We start from the raw sequence: 19,959 nt of genomic DNA on the forward strand, positions 1-19,959 counted from the left end.
AATCTGCTTCAGTCTCTTGAAGTAAATATGAAGATAAAATCTTTCTGGTTTACCTTTGATTAGAAATGTGCCAAAATTACGATTCTTTGTGTGCTTCTACAAATGTAGCTTTTGCATTACTGAGCTCTGTATCTAGATCTGTACACATGGGGTTTGGCTCAGCTGGCCATAATAACCCCTATGTATACGAGGTTACGTTTCTATGGTGCCCGTGGCATGTTGGTTTGTTTAGGAAAGATTACTAGGTTATGTAAAGAAAAATGTCAACTGGCTATTTTTCTTTCAGGGTAGTTTGTCAGTCCTTGCTTGCCTTGGGAAAAAAAGTGATGATAGTTATGATACAGATTGTAATAATTAAAGGCTCGACATAAGCAAGTGAGCATACAGAGTAGGGCTCAGAAGCTTGAGTGTGTTTTTCATGTATGGTGATGGGCAGATATATCAGCATTATAGAGAAACAGTCTTTTAATTCAACTTACCGGTAACAAACTTAACAAATTAGCTGTAGCTGTCCACGTGTCCCTCATGACTTAACACAAGTCCCAGGCTGTGAATAGTGCTGCACGTCCAAACTGGTTGGACCGGTGTCAGTAATTAGGTTTCCAGACATCTTGTGACGCAAATTAGGCAAGGTTCACGTATTACTGAATAAAATTCCATTATCATGTCATCATAACTTGTACTATATTTATGTAGGCCAAAAGCAAGACTTTAACACCAAAAGTTACAATGTAGAAACAAAAATGAATAGATACCTAGGCTAGATGCCCTAAGGCCATGCTGTTACTAATCAAGTATGGCTTTTGATAGGATTTGGGTATCAGCAAGCCTACTTGTATTGTACTGACTGTGAGTGGGAGTAGTAGTGACAGGGCTCGAAATTCAGTTTTGGGAATAGGTGCACTGGTGCACCCAACCTAAAAAATTGGGTGCACCAAAAAATTTTTGGGTGCACCACATAAAATAGAATGTAACTATTGTAAGCAAAATCTAATGACAAACCTTACTGTTCCTCTTCATGCGCGTTTGGCACGTGATCTCGGCACACAGTTTTGAAGCTTTCAAAATCAAAATTAACTCAAATTCTAACATCCAAAATCTTAAACATGTACTACAACAAAGATTTTATCATTTTCTTACACTTAGATGTCAAGAATATGCTGTCTACTAGTGTGCAGTGATACCTTTACACATTAAACCGTTCGAAAATATTTGGGTGCACCAGTGCACCCACAGTAAAAAATTAGGTGCACAGCTCCAAAATTGGGTGCACTGGGTGCACATGCACCCAGTATTTCGAGCCCTGAGTACTGAGCACCCTTTTCAGTTCATGAATCAGTCATAATAGGAATCAATCTTTCAAGTGTGATGCTTCATTAAGCATCTAAAAATGTAAAATGTCATACTAGTATTGCAAAGGTCTATCAGCTCAATCTGAGTGCTTTTGTTCTCTTTGTTGACGCTCAGTGTTATGTAATACAATGTATGCACTGCAGGGCTGTCTCCAGGACCCGTCCCGGGACGGAAATTTGCTTCTTCAGTTTTTGGGACAGAAAAAAATTTCACGCCGTCTGTAAAGAAAAATTCATGACGTCATTGACATGAAATTAATGAAAATTGTACTTTTGCCAGCTGAAAATTACAGATTTAGTAAGCAGCATGAACATGGGCCACCGAACATTGAGTGGGACAGAAAAAAAATTAAGCTAGTAGAGACAACCGCGATGTACCGTCATCAGCTTGTGACAACAGCCAGCCATCCTTAGCAGAAAATCTTCCTTATTTTAGCATGGAAAATGTCCTTATTTAGTCATACTATATATAAGTTATAGAGACCTTAAATCGGTGATGTTTTGACATAAAACGGTTGAAGACACAACTAGAACTGTTGTAAGACATGCCCTTGTTACTAACCCACACCAGGGCTCGAAATAGTGGGTGTATGTGCACCCTTGTACACCCAAAATTGGAGCTGTGCACCTAATTTTTGACTGTGGGTGCACCAGTGCATCTAGATATTTTTGTAGGCAATAGCCGTATAGGGTAAAAGTACTATTGTACACTAGTATACAGAATATTATTGAAATGTAAGTATCAGAAAAGGCAATACAACCATTTGTTTTACTTTATTTTATGTATTTACGTACTTAGAATTACAGATTTCAAAGTTATTAAGAGAGGCAGTAGCGTAAACTTTGAAATTATATTTTGCTGACACTCAACTTTATCTTATGTGGTGCACCCAAAATTCATTCTGTGCACCTAATTTTATGGGTTGGGTGCATCAGTGCACCTATTTCCAAATATGTATTTCGAGCCCTGCCTTGTTACTAACCCACACTGTGTTTCCCCAGACTGACTTCCACTATGAGTACACGGAGTGTGACAGCAGTGGGGGCCGGTGGAGAGTGCTGGTGCCTAATGTGGGGAACACGTGTACATGTACTAACTAACCGCCACTGTTTGTGTTTGTGTAGACTGACTTCCACTATGAGTACACGGAATGTGACAGCAGTGGGGGCCGGTGGAGAGTCCTTGTGCCTAATGTGGGGAATACGTGTACAGGACCCCCACCTGCGGACACACCCAGACGGGGCAAGGAGTGCTGTAAGTCTTGAAGCTATTTTCACAACTTTGAAGCACTTTTAATTTCATTGAATAACCTGTTAAGAAAACAGAGCTGTTAGAAAATATTGAGGGGGGTGGGTTAGAGACTCTCATGCTCATTCGTTGTGAATAATGGGAGACCCAAAATAACCTAAGTACTAGTAGCTTTGTTTTGTTCCTACTGTGTTTTGTACTCTGAAGTTTTTAGAATATTTTCCAGCATTTTTGTTGGTTGGGGAGTGGTCAGAAGAAAGTGGTGGAAGGTCCTGAATGTGTGACAGGCTTAAGTTTGAAGCACAGAACTGCAGTGTTTTGTAAACATTTACAACCGTTGATAACAAAGTTCTTTTCACACAACGACTGGTTTGTATCAAAGCCAACGTTTCAGTGACTACCAGTAACATGTTTATTTTTTATTTTTTAATTTTTTTAACGCTTTATTGAAAATATACAACATATGCAACAAACATATATAAATTCATACAGGATTGTCGCAATATAACAAACATTTTATGTATATGTGGTTTTAACATGTTTATTGTAGCAGGGAAATTCCCCTAGCTCTTTTCGACAAGCACAATGAACAGTACTCGTGGGCCACAGCTTAACGTCCCATACCAAGGACTGTGACCCTTTCCAGTAGTGTGAATGTCGGGTGAGCGACAACAGACATCACTGTGACTTACTAGTGCCAATCTGATGAAACTATTCATGAAACTGTTGTTAATGTTATATTTTATGCATTCCCCAGCGTTTTCCTGTGGATTTGGAGAGAATCTATTCACCGACATATCGTTAATGTTATATTTCATACATTCCCAGCGTTTTCCTGTGGATCTGGAGAGAAACTATTCACCAACATATCGTTAATGTTATATTTCATACTTTCCCCAGCGTTTTCCTATGAATCCGGAGAGAAAGTATATTCACCGACATATAATATGTTATATTTCATACATCCCCAGCATTTTCCTGTGGATCTGGAGAGTTCTTCAACATCGACCAGCAGGCGTGTCAGCGGTGCCCCCCTGGCAGCTACTCCCTGGGAGGGGGGGTGCTGTTCGACCACTGGGAGGCTCTCCCGGGGGGGTTCACCACCACTGCCGAGATCGGAGACTACAGCTACTCAAGCCAAACCAACTGTTCAGAGTAAGATATCCTTTGCATTAGTCTAACACTCAGCCTAAAATTTCAGGTGCAAAAAAATAATTTTACCCAACATGGGCTAAATGCATTAGGTAACATGAAGTAAAAGAAAAGGAACATTGTGCTATATTCCATCTAAATCTACAGAGTCTCTTCTCTCTTCTTGAAACATTTGTACACGAATTCACATTTTTCCATTTTTACAATTATATCGTAATTTTTAGATGACATGATACATGTGAATAGCTCGTCATCTTTAAGATGCGTATATTTCTTGTCTAGTTGTATGGGACTTACAAGGGATCTGCGCATGTCTACGTATAATGAGCATTCTAAGATAAAATGTATTTCATCTTTTATACAATAATTGTCACAGAAAGTACACATTCTCTTATTTGGTGGAGTCTGGTTGTACGTACCAACTTCAATTTGCAATGGATGATCACTGATCCTTAGTCTAGTCATGGCTCGACGATAGTCAAAATTTTGTATATCTAGATATTTTGGAGAGGAAAGGATTATTCACTATAAATGACAAACTCTACTGTCTCTCTTGAGAACTTCAATCGTTAATTTCATGCATAATAGCTCACTTCAAAATTTTAAACATTTGTCAAGCAATACATCAAATAAAGTACAACAAGCACAATGAGCATTGGACCATGGCTTAATGTCCCGTCCTATGGCCTGCAACCCTAGCCTGAGTACCATCCTCCGTAGTGACCAGTTGCACAATGCTTGTCGCTTCCGTGGTTAGCAAGCGACAAGCATTGAGCCAGCGGTCACTACGGAGGATGGTACTCAGGCTACTGCAAGCCTCTCCAGTAGAGCATGTTGGTTGAGCAACACAGCCGGGATTCAAACTCACAGCTTCTAGGTCAAGAGGTCGGGTCACTAACCACTGGTGAACTACTAAGTATGCACGCTACTAAAAGGTAGTTAAAATCTTCCCACAATATAGTTGATGTATAGGGCGGTGCCCATCCCCTTTTCATAGCCCTGGGCCACACTGTGGTGCAATCACTGCAGCAGGGGGCTAGTCCACTGGCAGTGGAGTGTGTTTAACTTCCATACTGTTTCAGAAGTATGTACCATTTTTATAAAGTCTTTGGTATGACTCAATGCGCCTCTTGTCCAGAAGTGTACTAACCCGGGGCTTGAACCCGGGCCTTCTGCTCCAAGTAATTTGAACCAGATGTGGCAAGTACCAGAAGCGCAGACCACAATACCACAGGGACACCCCTACGCTACTAAAGATGGCATCATTTATTTCTCTATATTCCAGAGTGACGTGGGAGCCTAAGGGTGACTTCATCGCGTCTGGAAGCGGAGACTGCACCACCACGCTGGTGTACGCCGCCAACCTGAAGAAGGCCGGGAAGGTCACCTTCACGTACCAGTACATCGACGACAACACAATCTTCCACGTCTACGTAAGTGTCATTTATTTATTTAGATTTACCACATTTGTGGAAGGATTGACATAACAGGTGAACTATCACCTTTTCAAGATATCAACCCGGACCAGACTGTAAGGTTTGGACCATCGCACACCGGGGCATGCCCCTACCACACGGTGCCACATCATGATTCCAGTGGATTTCAATTCAAGTTTTCAAACCCCTTTCCTTAATACGGTTGTACAGGTCCAGAACGAGCAGTGCCAGACCGTGATGGACTCAGACACCAACAAATGGCCCGACACGACAGAGGAGGGCAAGTGGAAGGAGGAGTCGGTGAGAAACCTGCCCAGTTTACTGCTGTAAATTGAAGATCCTGATAAGTCCATTGGGAGGGGAACACAGTAGAGTGAAGAATATGTGACAAACCTGCCCAGTTTACTACTGTAAATTGAAGATCCTGATATATATTAAGTACATTGGGAGGGGAACACAGTAGAGTGAAGAAGATGTGTTTGTTTGTTTGCTTGACCTTTGTTTATTCATGATAAGCTCAAATCGGCATGCAGGCTGCTTTTCATTGAGGTCACGAGGGAAGAGGTAAAGGGTCATATACAATATAACAGGGACACACAGTCATTTGACCTTGAGTCCTAATAACTTTATCAACATGTAAAAGTCAGATAATTAACCGTCTTTTGTAACATCTGAGACAAAAATCCTGATGATTCCATGGGAAGAGGAACACAAAATGTAAAGGATAGTTTGAGTAAAATTTTGTTTGGACAAGTAGATTTTGAACTTGTAAGAAGTTCTAACAAAATCTTTTCAATAGAAAGGTTGCTCCATGCCAGGACAAGTGACATACAATATACAAGTCATGATTGTATCATCATATGTTATTCCTTCCCTTGCTCCTGCATTTATTTATTCATTCTTTCATTCCTTTCCTTTTCCATCCTTTATTCATCCATGCTTGGAGAGCCACATAAGATAAAATACATGAGTACAATCAACCATAAGACATTACAATATAGAATACCTTTTACATAAACAAGTGATTTGATAATGAATACTGAATAAAATGTGTCTTTATCCCCCAGATTGACCTGACCTCGGGTAACAATGTGATCTACTGGAAAACCACCGGCCTGTCGTTTGGCAACGAACGGAAACCCAAGCCAGTCTTCATCAAGAAAATAACCATTGAAGGTACAGAGCTCTTTCGTATGATTGTACATTGTGTATTGATAGTGTGTCATGTGGAAATGTTTTGCAAAGTTTTGTCAGAAAATTGCAAACAATGTAAGCTAGTTCATGATTTGAAGTGCGTATGATGCATACAGGGGATGATATGAAATGCTGCATGGGCAGCATGGTCAATTTGGAGATGGTAACTTGAATGTATAGAATGCACAGCTTTACTTGTATACCCGAGTTGTTAACAGTAAATGTCATGGAAAAGGAATGCATGAAGGGCCTGCCGAGATGCTAGAAAATTTATGAAAAATACCTTGCATGTTTCTGTACATAATGGATGAGAATTAGGCCACACCAATTTAATTTCTTGGTTTAATAACAGATTTTTATTTCCCCCCCCCAAAAAAAATTTAGAAAAAAAAATCATGAAAACTTACAGAAGGCTGATTTTTTTTTAATTTTTTTTTTTTTTGGAAAATAAAAGTCCGTTAACCAAGGAATTACATTGGTGTGGCCTTAGCCACACATTTCATTGTGTCAGGCTGGTATTTGATATTGAATGTTTAATGAGTAATTTTATTGTAACCGGCTGTGAGTTCTCACACTGTGTCTTATTCCTCCCCTGGCAACCAGGAGCACTAATAGGTGAACTATCAAGGCTCTTCCAAAACATTTGGGGCAGGATTGTTTTTTACATTTTGGTTTCGGCATTGGGTTGTCATTTCAACTAAAAATAGAATGTATTCTCATAAAGAAGATATACAGTAACAATTGAGCCGCCTTTCTTCGTAAATAGATGGCAACATCAGGCTCTTACGAATTGATTAAAAAAAAAACCTAATTACAATGGTTACCAGTAGTGAAATTTGTTTTGTTGTTTTTTAGTAATAGGAGCTAATAAAGTATGATCAAATAAAGTATGAGCTCATAAATAATTTTGTAAGAAAGGTTTGATACATGATGTACAGTACATTGGTTTCGTAAGATGCATTTTTTAAGATCATCAGTTGATTACCTTTGCATGCAGGTTGTATTGAATTTGAACTCTAGTTCTTGTAGCAAGCGCTGTAGTTATGCTATCATGTTGTTGCTTTCTTGACCAACACATAACATAGAAGGGTCTTCTATTTTGCGACAAAGACATAACACAGATGTCCTGTTTAACCTGTTTGCAGGAGTTGCGTACACGTCAGAGTGCACCAAGTGTCCACCTGGAACTTACACCGACCAGCCTGGGCAGTCTGAGTGAGTAACACACACTGTTTAGTCCTTAACTAATAATTTATCAGTGACACTGTAACAGTCAGTTACGAACTGAACCCTTACAGTTAACGCTAGGCCAAAATTGTTTGGTGATTAGTAGTACAACCTCCTTGTTAACTTTTAAGTTAAAAATGTTATATCAAAATGTAGAATTTACACCAGATAGAGGCCATTGAGGACAGTATACGGGCTGTAATTTTTTTTTCATCAAACATTTTACATTCTTTTTTTTTAGTTGAAATGTTAGACTAAGTGATTCAAGTTGGTTCCAACATAATGCCATGTTTGTATAACCACCTGGGCATGTTTATATGTGTAGAGAAGCTAGTGTCATGTTTGTATTTCTCATTGTAGACATAGCACCGTGGTGTTGTAAAATATAACACTCTGTTTAGACATGTTTGTTCGAGTAGTCACTAACCTTGTTTTGGTGTTAAGATTTCATGTTTTGTCTGACTATATGGCACATACTTCAGGCATTGTAGACAGAAAGGTGGTAATGGGTGTGGGAACGTTTTGGCTACTTTCTTTTTCTTGAAACAAATTTTAAAAAAAGAATCTCCAAAGCTACATTGAATGATATTGGTGAGGCCTGTAGTTGTGGTGGTTTGAGTCCCAGGTGCCAGGTGGGTGCTGGTGGTGGACAGGTGTGTTCTCAGGTGTGCTTACAGGTGTGCCTACAGGTGTACTCTTCCTCTCCGGCTCAACTTTTATCTATCACACCTTGTACTTATCTCTAACCCCACTCAAGCACCTCTTGGCATTTTAACACCTAAATGCACTGTGTAGCCAGCTTCTCTATACTCTACTGCATCATTGTTTCTTCTACGATAATTATGATATTCAATCTCCAGAAGAGTATACAGTCAGCAGTTAACTTTGTACATGTGTCATGACATAAGTCATTTCTTATGGTTCCCAGAAATGTACAGTCTTATTAGTGCCCCAGTCAAATAAAGCTCTATGACAAGTAAATATGTCTGAATTATTAAAGATTTAGATTTGTAGTTTGCTATTTTGATAACTTAAGACAATGACAAGCTGCCTGTGCCTCCAGGAATTCTCACTGAATTTAATTCAACTTAATCAAATTTATTGTGTAATGAACATATAATAGCAGAAGCACAGTTACGTCAAAATTATCATCAAAGAGTTTTGTGACTGTTACTCATTTGAATTTCAATGAGTAACAGTCACAAAACTGTTAAAAGATATTTTGTCTCAAGTCATGACAGAAGTTGATATAGCTGGCTGTGTGGTTCTATCGGCAAGGCAGGAATTTAAAAAAAATCACATATTGATATCATCAAGGCACATTTGTGCACTGAGTGCTGAAAATATCCGGAGTATTATCTTGATCATATACTGTAATTGATCTAAAGATAGATTTCCCTTGCCCTTTTACTAGGTTTTAGAGAGTGTAATATTTCTCCTGAGTAAGCTTTCAATTGCCACTCCTTCCAAACGTAGGTTAAAAGGGTCATGATATAATGCCTCCAAGTTCCTTTAATGATGGCAACTGAAAGAGCCTGGCATTCTAGTGTAAAGGGGAAACAGCTTAGAGGCTGTTATCTGAGATGAGAAGAGTGAAACTGGATCTGACTGCACCTGTGGCTTCTGTGGCCACTATTTCTACTAACAATTTGGAGTGTTTGTCAAGTATTCAATGGTTCATTTTTTTTTTGTTGAAAATTGACACAATTGTTGCCAAGAAGTTGCATAATACAGTTTGCTTGTACACACAAGAAAATCAAAAATTGTCTATCAAGGACTTGCTGACGTCAAATTGTTAGCATGTATTTGATATAATAATCTTCTTTTTACTGAAAGTCTGGTAAAGAAATTCCTTGTTTCACCCGTTTAGATGTTTTGCTTACAATCCCTGAGCTCCGCATTATTATATAATGATAGATACAACATTTACTGATGTATCAGGACTTGCTGACGTTAATGTTTGCCAAAAAGATGCATGTATCTCGCCGAAAGCAGGTTAAAAACTCTTCACTCTATACTCATTCCTTTCATGTTTTGCTAAGTGCTATTTGTGATTGCTGCAATCAATGCTGTGATGTCTTCACTTCCTCATGTCCGTCTGTCCTGAATAAAAAGACTCAAGACCAAGTATTTTATTCAGCCGATGTTTCCATGACGGTCTGTCACCTTCCTCAGGGCAATTCTGACTGGTCCACTTTGCACTGCAGCTATTATTGGTGTGGCTGCTCACAGATGCGGTCCCAAATATATCATCAGTTGAAGTGCAAAGTGCACCAGTCAGAATTGCCTTGAGGAATGTGTCAGATGATTACTGATCATGAAATGCTGGTTGAATAAAGCACTTGGTTGTGTACAAAGAGTGAGTCTTTATATTCGGTGACTTACCAACCTGATGAAACTATTCTGTCTGTCTATACGCCATATACCGGTAAGTGAGTTACTCAAGCTACTGGATAAGATTTGGAGTTCTGGCCAGTTGCTTGAGTAGCTGCATGTTATTTGGCGTATGTATCTTATTACCTGGATGTCTAATTTTCATCAACGTGTTCTGTCCTGTCCTGTCCTGCCTCTCTGCTGTGCTTCCGCCGACTGTTCCAGATGTAAAGCGTGTGAGGAAAACCACCACCAGCCCCAGCCTGGTCAGAGGAACTGTCAAAAGTGTCCCAAAAACCACTTCGCAGGTAAACGTGACGAACGTACAACCGGTGTGGTGACAAGGTGTGGTAGAAGTTGTGACCCAGCAGTGTCTGACACAGGCTACGTACTGTTTACAATGACGGCCCAACTCAGTGAGAACTGAAAGATGATGACGATACTGTTTACAATAGTATGGAAATGTTAAACTTCTCTCTAACTCAAAAATTGGACTTACCACAGTGACTGACAATTTTCAACTGAATCATTCAGTCTTCTTTAGTTCTCTAACCCAATCGCTCTGAACACATCATGAGTTGTCGTCAGGTGTGATGTCAGCAATCCCAACTGAATTACGAACTCACACCTTGCCAACCTGTGTCAGACTGGTCCTGTCTTGATCACAACTTCTACATTATATGTTAGCTCTATCTTGTACGGGGTTCACACATGCACACTGAAATTTTGCACAAAATGCCAGAAGTTTGTTTTTCATTCTGACATACATCTAAGTCATGATTCTTGATTCTGGCTGTACAGAAATGTTGCCAGAGATTTAAAAAAAAAGGCTTGAAAAAAGGAATTCGGAAGCTTATTTCAGCGCACAAGGTAACAGTTGCTCAAACAAGTTGATAGATTTTGGAAATGTTCACTGACAGACGTTTATATTGTAATAACACTACCTTTCGCCAGTGTCACTTAAATGAATGGTATTGGATGCTACCTGAAACATCTGACCATTTCCAGAGTCTAATGCAGTTGCTTGAGTAACTGCTACCTTGCGTATCTTATGGATGCCTAACCTTCATTGACATAATGTCAGTGGGATTGTGTGAACCCTTACAAAGAGAGCCATGTAGCGTGTTGCCATACGTTCCTGTAACACAGCCGGGTTTTGTTTTGTTTTGTCGTGCGTCGCCTTTCCAGATGTGCGAAATGTCCTCGTAACCAGCATGCAGAGCATGAGGGCTCAGCTGAATGTGTAGCCTGTAATGCTACTGAGTACGCAGGTACTGTGGAACTTCACTAACCATCAGGCTTACCGTGTGCTGTAGATCTGTTATTCATTTTGTTTGTTGTATGTGGAAGTCTACAATTTCATGGATTAACATGTAGTATGTTGACTATGTTACCTGGTTTTATGGTCTCCTAGTCCTCTCCAAGAGAATTGTTGCTATTGTACAGGATTCCAATCCATTTGTTTATTCATCCATATCCCTTCATATATCCATCAGATTTCTATATAATTATCCACCATCCATCCATCTATCCATACATTTCTACCATCCATCCATCCATCCATCCATCCATCCATCCATCCATCCATCCATCCATCCATCCATCCATCCATCCATCCATCCATAAGCAAAGGTTCAAACGAACAAACAAACAAACAAAACAAATCAAATCCATCCATCTATCCATCCACCATCCATCTATCCATCCACCATCCATCCATCCATCCATCCATCCATCCATCCATCCATCCATCCATCCATCCATCCATCCATCCATCCATCTTGTTTTATTTAGTCAACATGTATAATGTGGATCATTACAGCAGAAGTTACATTGAAAGTTCCATTTTATGATGGCATCTACACATTCACAGATTTTGACTTTTTTCTAATAACAAAGAGATCCACATGTATGTATAACTTACAGTAAGTGGATACGTCCGTTGAAAAGACCCTGATTGTTTTTCCTCCTTCACAGAGGCCGGGTCCTCCCAGTGCACCCCGATGCCGCCATGTAAAACACAGGACTACTTTGAGACACACACGCCGTGTGATGAGGACAAGAAGGTACAACTGTAACTGTCAATCTGACAAAAATAATTAAGAAGCCGTAACACCTAACTTGTACAATCATGTAATTGCAGAATTTGGGACATAATCTACTGTGAGTTTAAGATAAATCAACCACCATGAACCTGGACCACTTCATGTGGGTGTGGCTCATGTGTTGCCTCAAGACCGCACTAGATTCATCATGACACTTTTATTGTATTCATTGTATTTATTCAGTGTATATTTAGTTCTATGTTGTTTGTATGATGATGTAATTTCATGATTTTTCTTTCAGAATCTGTATAGATATTTGAATGTATTGTATTGTTTGGGAGGGCAACTTGTAAAGGTGCACAAGCACCTGTTTTGCCCTCCCCTTCACTTTGTGATGAATCAAAATAAACAAATAAACAAATGTACAAAATGTATTAATTATGATGTAAGATGTTATTGTGTTTAAACCAGTCATAAGTCACAATGCAATTCTTAATTCTCTTGTATGTAGAATCATCAGAGGATGATATATCTATAGACTTGGCATCTTTTTATTATTATATCTTACTGTGTGTTCCCTTGTAATTAGCCTTCTGGTACGAATTTAAAGGTTATTCCATTTTAATAATATATCATCATGGTTTCCATGAAGCAAATAACTACGAAACATATATTTCTCCTTCCCCTCTCAGACCCAGCTGATGTACAAGTGGATCGAGCCAAAGATCTGTCGTGACGACGTGAACGGTGCCGTGAAGCTTCCCGCGTCTGGCGCGAAGGAGCCGTGTCCGCCGTGTAACCCCGGCATGGCCTTCCCTAACGAGACCGCCACCGTCTGCGACTTCTGCCCAGCAAACCAGTACTCACAGGGAGAGCAACGTGAGTGTTGCTGTAAAAGAATTTAAAAAAAATTTATTTAAAGAAAAATTTATTTAGAAAAAAAATTTTAAAATTAAATTTGAATTTAAAAATAAAAAAAAATAAAAAATTATTTGATGAATGGATGTACAGTGATGTAGCAAATAGAATAATGTTAAGTCAGTACATCAAGGCCTTCCCAACCAGACCGCCACCGTCTGTGATTTCTGCCCTGCAAACCAGTACTCACAGGGAGAGCAATGTGAGTGATATGTTGTTTTTAGAAATCAAAGGGAAATTGATCATCTTGAACCAGTTTATCTCACTGAAGAGCTATTCTTCTGGTTAAGACAGAGAATACAGACGCTATATACAGTATATTTTTCAGGTTGATTGTACTGGGGAAATTCCGCCAGCTCTTTTCAACAAGTACAATGAACAGTGGACCACAGCTTAAAGTCCTGTCCTAAAGACTGCAACCCTTTTCGGTAGCCTGCATGTTGGGTGAGCAATAGCAGCCAGGATTCGAACCCCCAACCTCTCGGTCCGGAGATGTATACTTAACTACAAAGTGTATGCAGTGATACCTTCTGTAAGCTAAGTTGATCATGACGTTCTTCCTACTGTCGTAGTTTGCCAGAACTGCCCCCCCAGCACGGAGCCAAACTACAGCCATCAGTACAAGTGGTGGAACAGCCTGCCGTCAAGCATGGAGATGACCTGTATCAGTGTGCACGGTGAGTAAAAACTTATCTCAAACAGGATTTCAATGATCTCATGCCCCAGTCTGTGTAATATTTTTTAAAGTTTTTTGAATGTCTTAAACCCTAGCCCTTAATAGCCATCACAAATGTTAGTGATCCTCCCCTTCCCTTCAGTAATCCCAGCTATGTCCCAGTCCAGGGCTCGAAATTCAGTTTTGGGAATAGGTGCACTGGTGCACCCAACCTAAAAAAATTGGGTGCACCAAAAAATTTTTGGGTGCACCACATAAAATAAAGTAGAATGTAACTATTGTAAGCAAATCCTAATGACACAACTTACTGTTCCTCTTCATGCACATTTGGCACACGATCTCGTCACAGAGTTTTGAAGCTTTCAAAATCGAAATTAACTCAAATTCTAACATCAAAATATTAAAGAAGTACTACAACAAAGATTTTATTATTTTCTCACACGTAGATGTCAAGAATATGCTGTCTACTAGTGTGCAGTGATACCTTTACACATTAAACCGTACAAAATTATTTGGGTGCACCGGTGCACCCACAGTAAAAAATTAGGTGCACAGCTCCAAAATTGGGTGCACTGGGTGCACATGCAGTCCCATAAGGGGTCATTGGTCGTCCCCATTTTATGGCTGTCGGCTGACCAGCTGAACCACACTACTTTCTGTCACATAGCAAATTCAAGTACATTTTGACATGTTTTGACACCTTTGTATGGTACAAATAGGGCATTGTATAAAGAATGCCTGATAGGATAATGTAATGTTTTAAATTCCTCAAATGATTGTAAAAGCACATTCTCATCCCATACTACAAACATTACTCTTTTGTAAAGATAGATTTAGTCTCATAGTCTGTTTTTTGTTATATAGTAAAAGATGTCACATGCTGTACCTCCTATTATAGTCCAGTTCTTGTCCAGTAAGATTTGTCATTTGTCTGTAATCTGATTCAACTCCCCTCCCCTCTCCAGTCCGTGGCTGTGCGTCCACCCGGGGTTGGGAGCTGGCCTCCGATCACATCCACTCTGGGGTGGGGAACGCCGACGACGCGTACCTCGTGCTTGCGCTGCGGACTGAGGGGTATCGTGACCAGATCCCCGGCTCGCCCGGCGAGTTTGGCCGCATCACTTTCGTGTTTGACACCGTCTGTACTTCTGGCTGTCAGCTCTTCTTCATGCAGGTGGGAATGTTTCGTTAGAAAATACATTTATATCTCCAATGATTGTGATAATCATGCACACAATATGCTTAGTGCCTTGTTTCAGTGTAGAGCGTTTTGAAGCAGACCAATCGCTCTAGAATTTTTATAAAGTGCATGAATTTATTATTGTTTTTGTTTTTTGTGTTACTTTTCTGCATGGACTTGTATACCGGAAGTGGTACAAAAAAGAATACATATTATGGTTTTTTTTCGCATTAAGGCAAAAAGGAGTGTTCGCGGTGGTTTTAACTATAGCCACATACTGCTACAGTATTGGACACAAATGTTCGTGGTGACATTTCTGCATTTACAGTAATTACACTGAACTATTCTTTGATTCTATTTTTCTGTGCATAGTCTGGACATTACATCATGCCCCAGGAGTCTTTTTTATGTTGACTCCAATGTTAGCAGTTTAATGTATTGAACCTGTCCTGCTACTGCTACTGTTACTGAAACCCGAAATATCATGGCCCCATCCTGATCATGAGTCTCCTTTCTTAGGAAATCGAGGGGCGGGGCACCAAGGTGATTGAAAGTTGGAGCGGAGCACAAAGCAAGCAGCAGTACAGGTAAGCTTCTGCTGTGTATCTTTGATGAAAAGGATAGATGATATATGATATGATTCAGTTTTGGTACAGCACAATATACAATGTAATAAGAAGTCTACATAACTATCAACCCAAAGGGACCTAGCTACCGGACACTTCATAATAAGTGAGAAGAAATTGAACCTGTACATAGCGGTTAAATCCTTAGATGTAGTTAGATATCACGTTTTTGTTATCACAGTGACTGTAACTATACCTAGCTCATCAGAGCATAAACGTGCAATAAACTTTAAGGTCTTTCATTCATTAAGACTTTCATATTTTCAAGGAGGTTAACTATTTTTTCCAATACTATAACATATTTACTAAAATTGGCTGAAGTTTTTGAAGTTTCAGGCACCTGTAGTCTGCATAATGTAACCTCCATGCTCTTGACCTTGACAGTTTCGTGATCGGAGCACAGGACGCCATGACCTTCACCTGGGCGTTCCAGAAGACAGACGAGGTGTTCGGGGATAACCAGCAGAACTTCCCCGGAGACCTGTAAGCAGGGGGCTCAAAATTGAGATTCATTTTTGGGTGCTTTGAAAAAGATTGAGTGCACAACATACATAAGTCATGTAGATTAAGGTAAAATGCCAGAAGAGAGAAGAAAGAGCGCTGTTGTCCAGAGTTTCAGACGGAAATCTGTGTGAGGCACTTGTTGCCGGCATGCACAGTGCCAACACATCTTTGGGCTTAGGTCCCCAGTATGACTGGTATATTCTGTGTAACTGTAAGTTGTATTTTCCCCTTTTCAGGGCTCATATCTACATATCTTTTTGATCCATGTGAATATACATATTAATTTTATGTATGCCTATTGGTTACTTTATAATGTTGTTCCAGGGCTCATATTTACATGATCAATGTGAATAATTATATGGTTACTGTATAATGTTGTTCCAGGGCCCGTATCTACATGATCAATGTGACCAACACGGTGGATGGGGGAGCATCATCCTGCACAGCCTGTCCTCAGGGTAGCAAGAACGCAAGGTGAGTCTACTGGACAATTAAACTAAGACCATATTACATGTAGGTGTAGCTGGAATATTGGATGGCATAAACTTGATTTTGTGACATGCTCTAGAGAGTAGAAAACATTCTAATAGGCTCATTTTGTGAGAGGACATTTTATTATTATTTCAACCTTTTAACCTTTAGCACATTGAAGTAGTTGTTTTGCACCTGGTTCTTTATTGATTTCAGAGTTAGGCAGCAGGGAGAAGGTTAAGGTTTCATTATTTTCCTATCATGTTTTAGTTTCACAAAACTACAAGAAATTCAATGTAGATTTCTGTAACATATCAAAATCAGCTGATTTTGAGCTGAAATCTCCTCCTAAGTAGAAAATGTTTGTTTGACCTTGAAGGTCATCTATCAATGAACTACTTTTCAAACATTTTGTTAAATGGAACATTGTCTCCTTCAATAGGTTTGTAAGCTATGACTGTAATGTAAGTTTTTACTGTGTTGTTTCCCACAGGTGTATCCCATGTGAGAAGGGGTTCTTTGCCAACCCAGACACCAACAAATGTGAGCAGTGCCCCAGAGGTAAAGACGTTTAACTTTAAAATTTCTAGCACTTAAATCACAGAGCTGTTTATTACTGTAGCCAGGACTGCCAAGCCAGGAAAGACCTGACGAGTCATTTAACATGCTGTCCATCAGGCCATGAAACGAGTGCAAAAAACATTCTCTGGAAGGATGTCTACATTTACATGTACTTCTAAAGCTTTAATCTTAAGTTCAATCATCGTTGAAGAAATTCTATATAAAACAACACTTTGCTCTAGATCTGAAAACAGCCTCCAGTTTAATTTGGGACTACCTCCCACATTTCAGCAATCTTGAACCCAAATGGCTTAATATCACATCTGGTGAGTAAAAATGAAGTTAAAGATATGTAGCAGCCATTGATGACCTCCTGGGGACTAGCCCAATTCTGGACAGAATTCCAGGAACTGGAGCCAGAATTCTGCGGACTAGAGCCAGAATTCTGCGGACTAGAGTCAGAATTCTGCGGACTAGAGCCAGAATTCTGCGGACTAGAGCCAGAATTTTGCGGACTAGAGCCAGAATTTTGCGGACTAGAGCCAGAATTTTGCGGACTAGAGCCAGAATTCAGAATTCATCTACATGCATGCAGGAGGTGCAGAAAGAAAACATTAAGTCGATTCATTAGGAAGAAAACGCCAAGTTGGAAGGTATAAGTGCTGGAAGTTATAATTCTGCCAAATTCTGGCTCCATTTCTCAGAATTCTGGCTCCTAGAATGCTCAGAATCCTGCAGAATTGGGTTAATCCCCAAGAGATCATCAATGACTGCTACATATTTTCAACTTAATTTTTACCTACAAGATGTGATATAATAAGCCATTTGGGTTTAAGATTGTTGAAATGTGGGAGGTACATGTAGTCCCAAATTAAACCGGAATTCCCAAATGAAAATGGAGGCCGTTTGAACTTAACATGGCGGCCCAGTTTTCTTAAATCTCGCATGCTGAGAGGTAAATTACTTGGCCGAGCAGCAGTCATTCTGAAGAGAAGATGACGTCTGCAGTGTATTATCATTATAATTATGTTGGTTGACTTGTTCCTGTTGACCCGTAGGAACGTACCTGAACTTTGGAGCTGCGGACGGCCCCTGTGTGCCCTGCAGTGAGGGAACCACCAGGTAAGGCATGCTGTTTCTGGATCCTTAACTTTATCTGAAGGATGATAATTCAATGTATTAGGCTGCTCTTGCCTCTTCCAAGTGGAAAAGGCCCCTCCAATCTTACCCTCTTCATGACAGAAAGAGTTTGTTTTGGAATTGTACGTTTTAAATATTTACCACCATGAAAGTGGAGGTATTGGTTTGTGTATGTCTGCCTGTCCGTTTGTGTTTCAGAATCCACATATTTGTGGTCAGGAAAGCTAATAAGAATATCTGGAGGGATTGTGATGTGGTATGTAAGTAAGGCTTGGGAAAACATTAAGGCCAAGGTTGATTTTGGGCCCCCTGGTAGCTTTACTTGTTTCATAATTATGTTCTCATTGTAATTACTGATTCAGAAATAAACAGATATATGTAGCTTCATAATAATTTTATCATAATCCCCCGTTTTCATGGCAATGAAGTTCTTGAAACTCTGTGTCCTAACCAGATATTAATATTTTTCAGTAATGAGGACAGAACAGCCTGCTACAGTGACTGCACCTTCACCGATGAGGAGGGGCACAAGTTTGACCTGAGTGCACTGAAAGGGTGAGTTTCAATTGTCTATTTCTTAAACCATTACGATCCCGACCAAGTCATACCAAAGACTTAAAAAAAGGTACATACTGCTTTCTCTGCCTAGCACTCAGCATTTGGGAAATGGGAAACACACACACACACACAAACCCACACACAATGCTGCCAGTGGACTCAGACTAGGGGTCTTCTGGGCAACCAGAAACATTTTTTATTCCAAGACACAAAATTATGACTTGTCAGCATAGACCCCATAACCTGTATGTTTCAAAACCATATTTAAAAAAAAATACACCTTAGCACAGCATTATGTAATAGCCATATACTTCACACACACTATACGTGTACTATATGCAGTATAGTTCAATGTTAAATGTACATCACTTGAGTATATATGACAAGGTGTATTGGAAGTCAAACTTTATACATACTAATGCTTCAACTCTGTAAAAGAGTCTGACAGATGGACCTTCAGGAGTTGACTGAGAGTCTCTATATGATTATGTAAATATGATCCATTTACTTAGTGGGACATGTACATCTCTCTCGGTCGATGCTAGCATTCCAACTATGAGATAACTAGAACTTGAACATCCCAGATTTGTGTCTGTCTACAAATGTATCTCACAAACAAATTTGACATGGAAATATATATAGTGAAATACATACATTTACATTATGAGAAAAAAATTGTGAACAGTCTGACTATTTCATAATATCACACAAAACAATCTGTAAGACACTATGACCACACATCACTGTCATTGAGCTGTACAATGGTCTTCACAGATCATGATTACACACTGTGTGCAACATTTGACACATCTCTGGTTTACATATTGGCAGGTAATTGTTGTGTAATGTACAAACAAAATTGATATCCATGATCATTATTGATAGGCCATTTAGTTCCAAGTAATTTAAGGTATTTCCATAATGGGGTTGATATATACAAGTTTTAACCAATCTGCCATGAACAGTTTTAGCTGTCCTTTCTCTGTGTTCAATCAGTCTTTTGAGGATCCTGCTTTGTCTTAAGGATCACTCTTTAGTCTTTTGACAACTGGTGCCATTAGCCTAGTGCTTTGAGTGTTCACTTTGCATTTGGAAGGTTGTGGGCTTCAAACCTTGGTCCAGTTATACCAAAGACTTTTTGGAAATTGCAAAATCATATAATATACTAAACTGCTTCTCTGCTTAGCATGCAGCATTTATCAGAAAAGCTCAGAATGGGTGTTGAACACTCAGTGCTTCGAGTTAACTAGCTTTCTGTTGTAGTGGTCCAAGGGCTGAGAAATGGGTACCATCCCTC

General features: G+C 39.6%; 1 protein-coding gene across 5 annotated transcripts in view; it reads left to right on the forward strand.

The window, feature by feature from the left end:
* Positions 1-2,468: 2,468 nt before the first annotated feature.
* The window catches only part of LOC136434367 (endosome/lysosome-associated apoptosis and autophagy regulator family member 2-like), a 44,132-nt gene continuing 26,641 nt past the window's right edge, over positions 2,469-19,959 (forward strand). For 2 of the 5 annotated variants that reach the window (XM_066427153.1, XM_066427154.1), the window contains exons 1-17: positions 2,469-2,607; positions 3,573-3,756; positions 5,039-5,186; positions 5,400-5,489; positions 6,257-6,365; positions 7,529-7,598; positions 10,209-10,291; positions 11,961-12,049; positions 12,721-12,907; positions 13,519-13,623; positions 14,588-14,796; positions 15,322-15,389; positions 15,813-15,911; positions 16,317-16,406; positions 16,897-16,964; positions 18,023-18,086; positions 18,576-18,659. In XM_066427153.1, the coding sequence (XP_066283250.1) occupies positions 5,427-5,489; positions 6,257-6,365; positions 7,529-7,598; positions 10,209-10,291; positions 11,961-12,049; positions 12,721-12,907; positions 13,519-13,623; positions 14,588-14,796; positions 15,322-15,389; positions 15,813-15,911; positions 16,317-16,406; positions 16,897-16,964; positions 18,023-18,086; positions 18,576-18,659 (1,388 nt within the window). In that variant the 5' untranslated portion in view covers positions 2,469-2,607; positions 3,573-3,756; positions 5,039-5,186; positions 5,400-5,426. Of the gene's footprint in view, positions 2,608-3,572; positions 3,757-5,038; positions 5,187-5,399; positions 5,490-6,256; positions 6,366-7,528; positions 7,599-10,208; positions 10,292-11,171; positions 11,255-11,960; positions 12,050-12,720; positions 12,908-13,518; positions 13,624-14,587; positions 14,797-15,321; positions 15,390-15,812; positions 15,912-16,316; positions 16,407-16,896; positions 16,965-18,022; positions 18,087-18,575; positions 18,660-19,959 lie in introns of all 5 variants that reach the window. The other 3 variants (XM_066427150.1, XM_066427149.1, XM_066427152.1) reach the window with 2 other exon arrangements.

This window comes from Branchiostoma lanceolatum, chromosome 5, assembly GCF_035083965.1.
Source record: "Branchiostoma lanceolatum isolate klBraLanc5 chromosome 5, klBraLanc5.hap2, whole genome shotgun sequence".
NCBI classification, from domain to species: domain Eukaryota; kingdom Metazoa; phylum Chordata; class Leptocardii; order Amphioxiformes; family Branchiostomatidae; genus Branchiostoma; species Branchiostoma lanceolatum.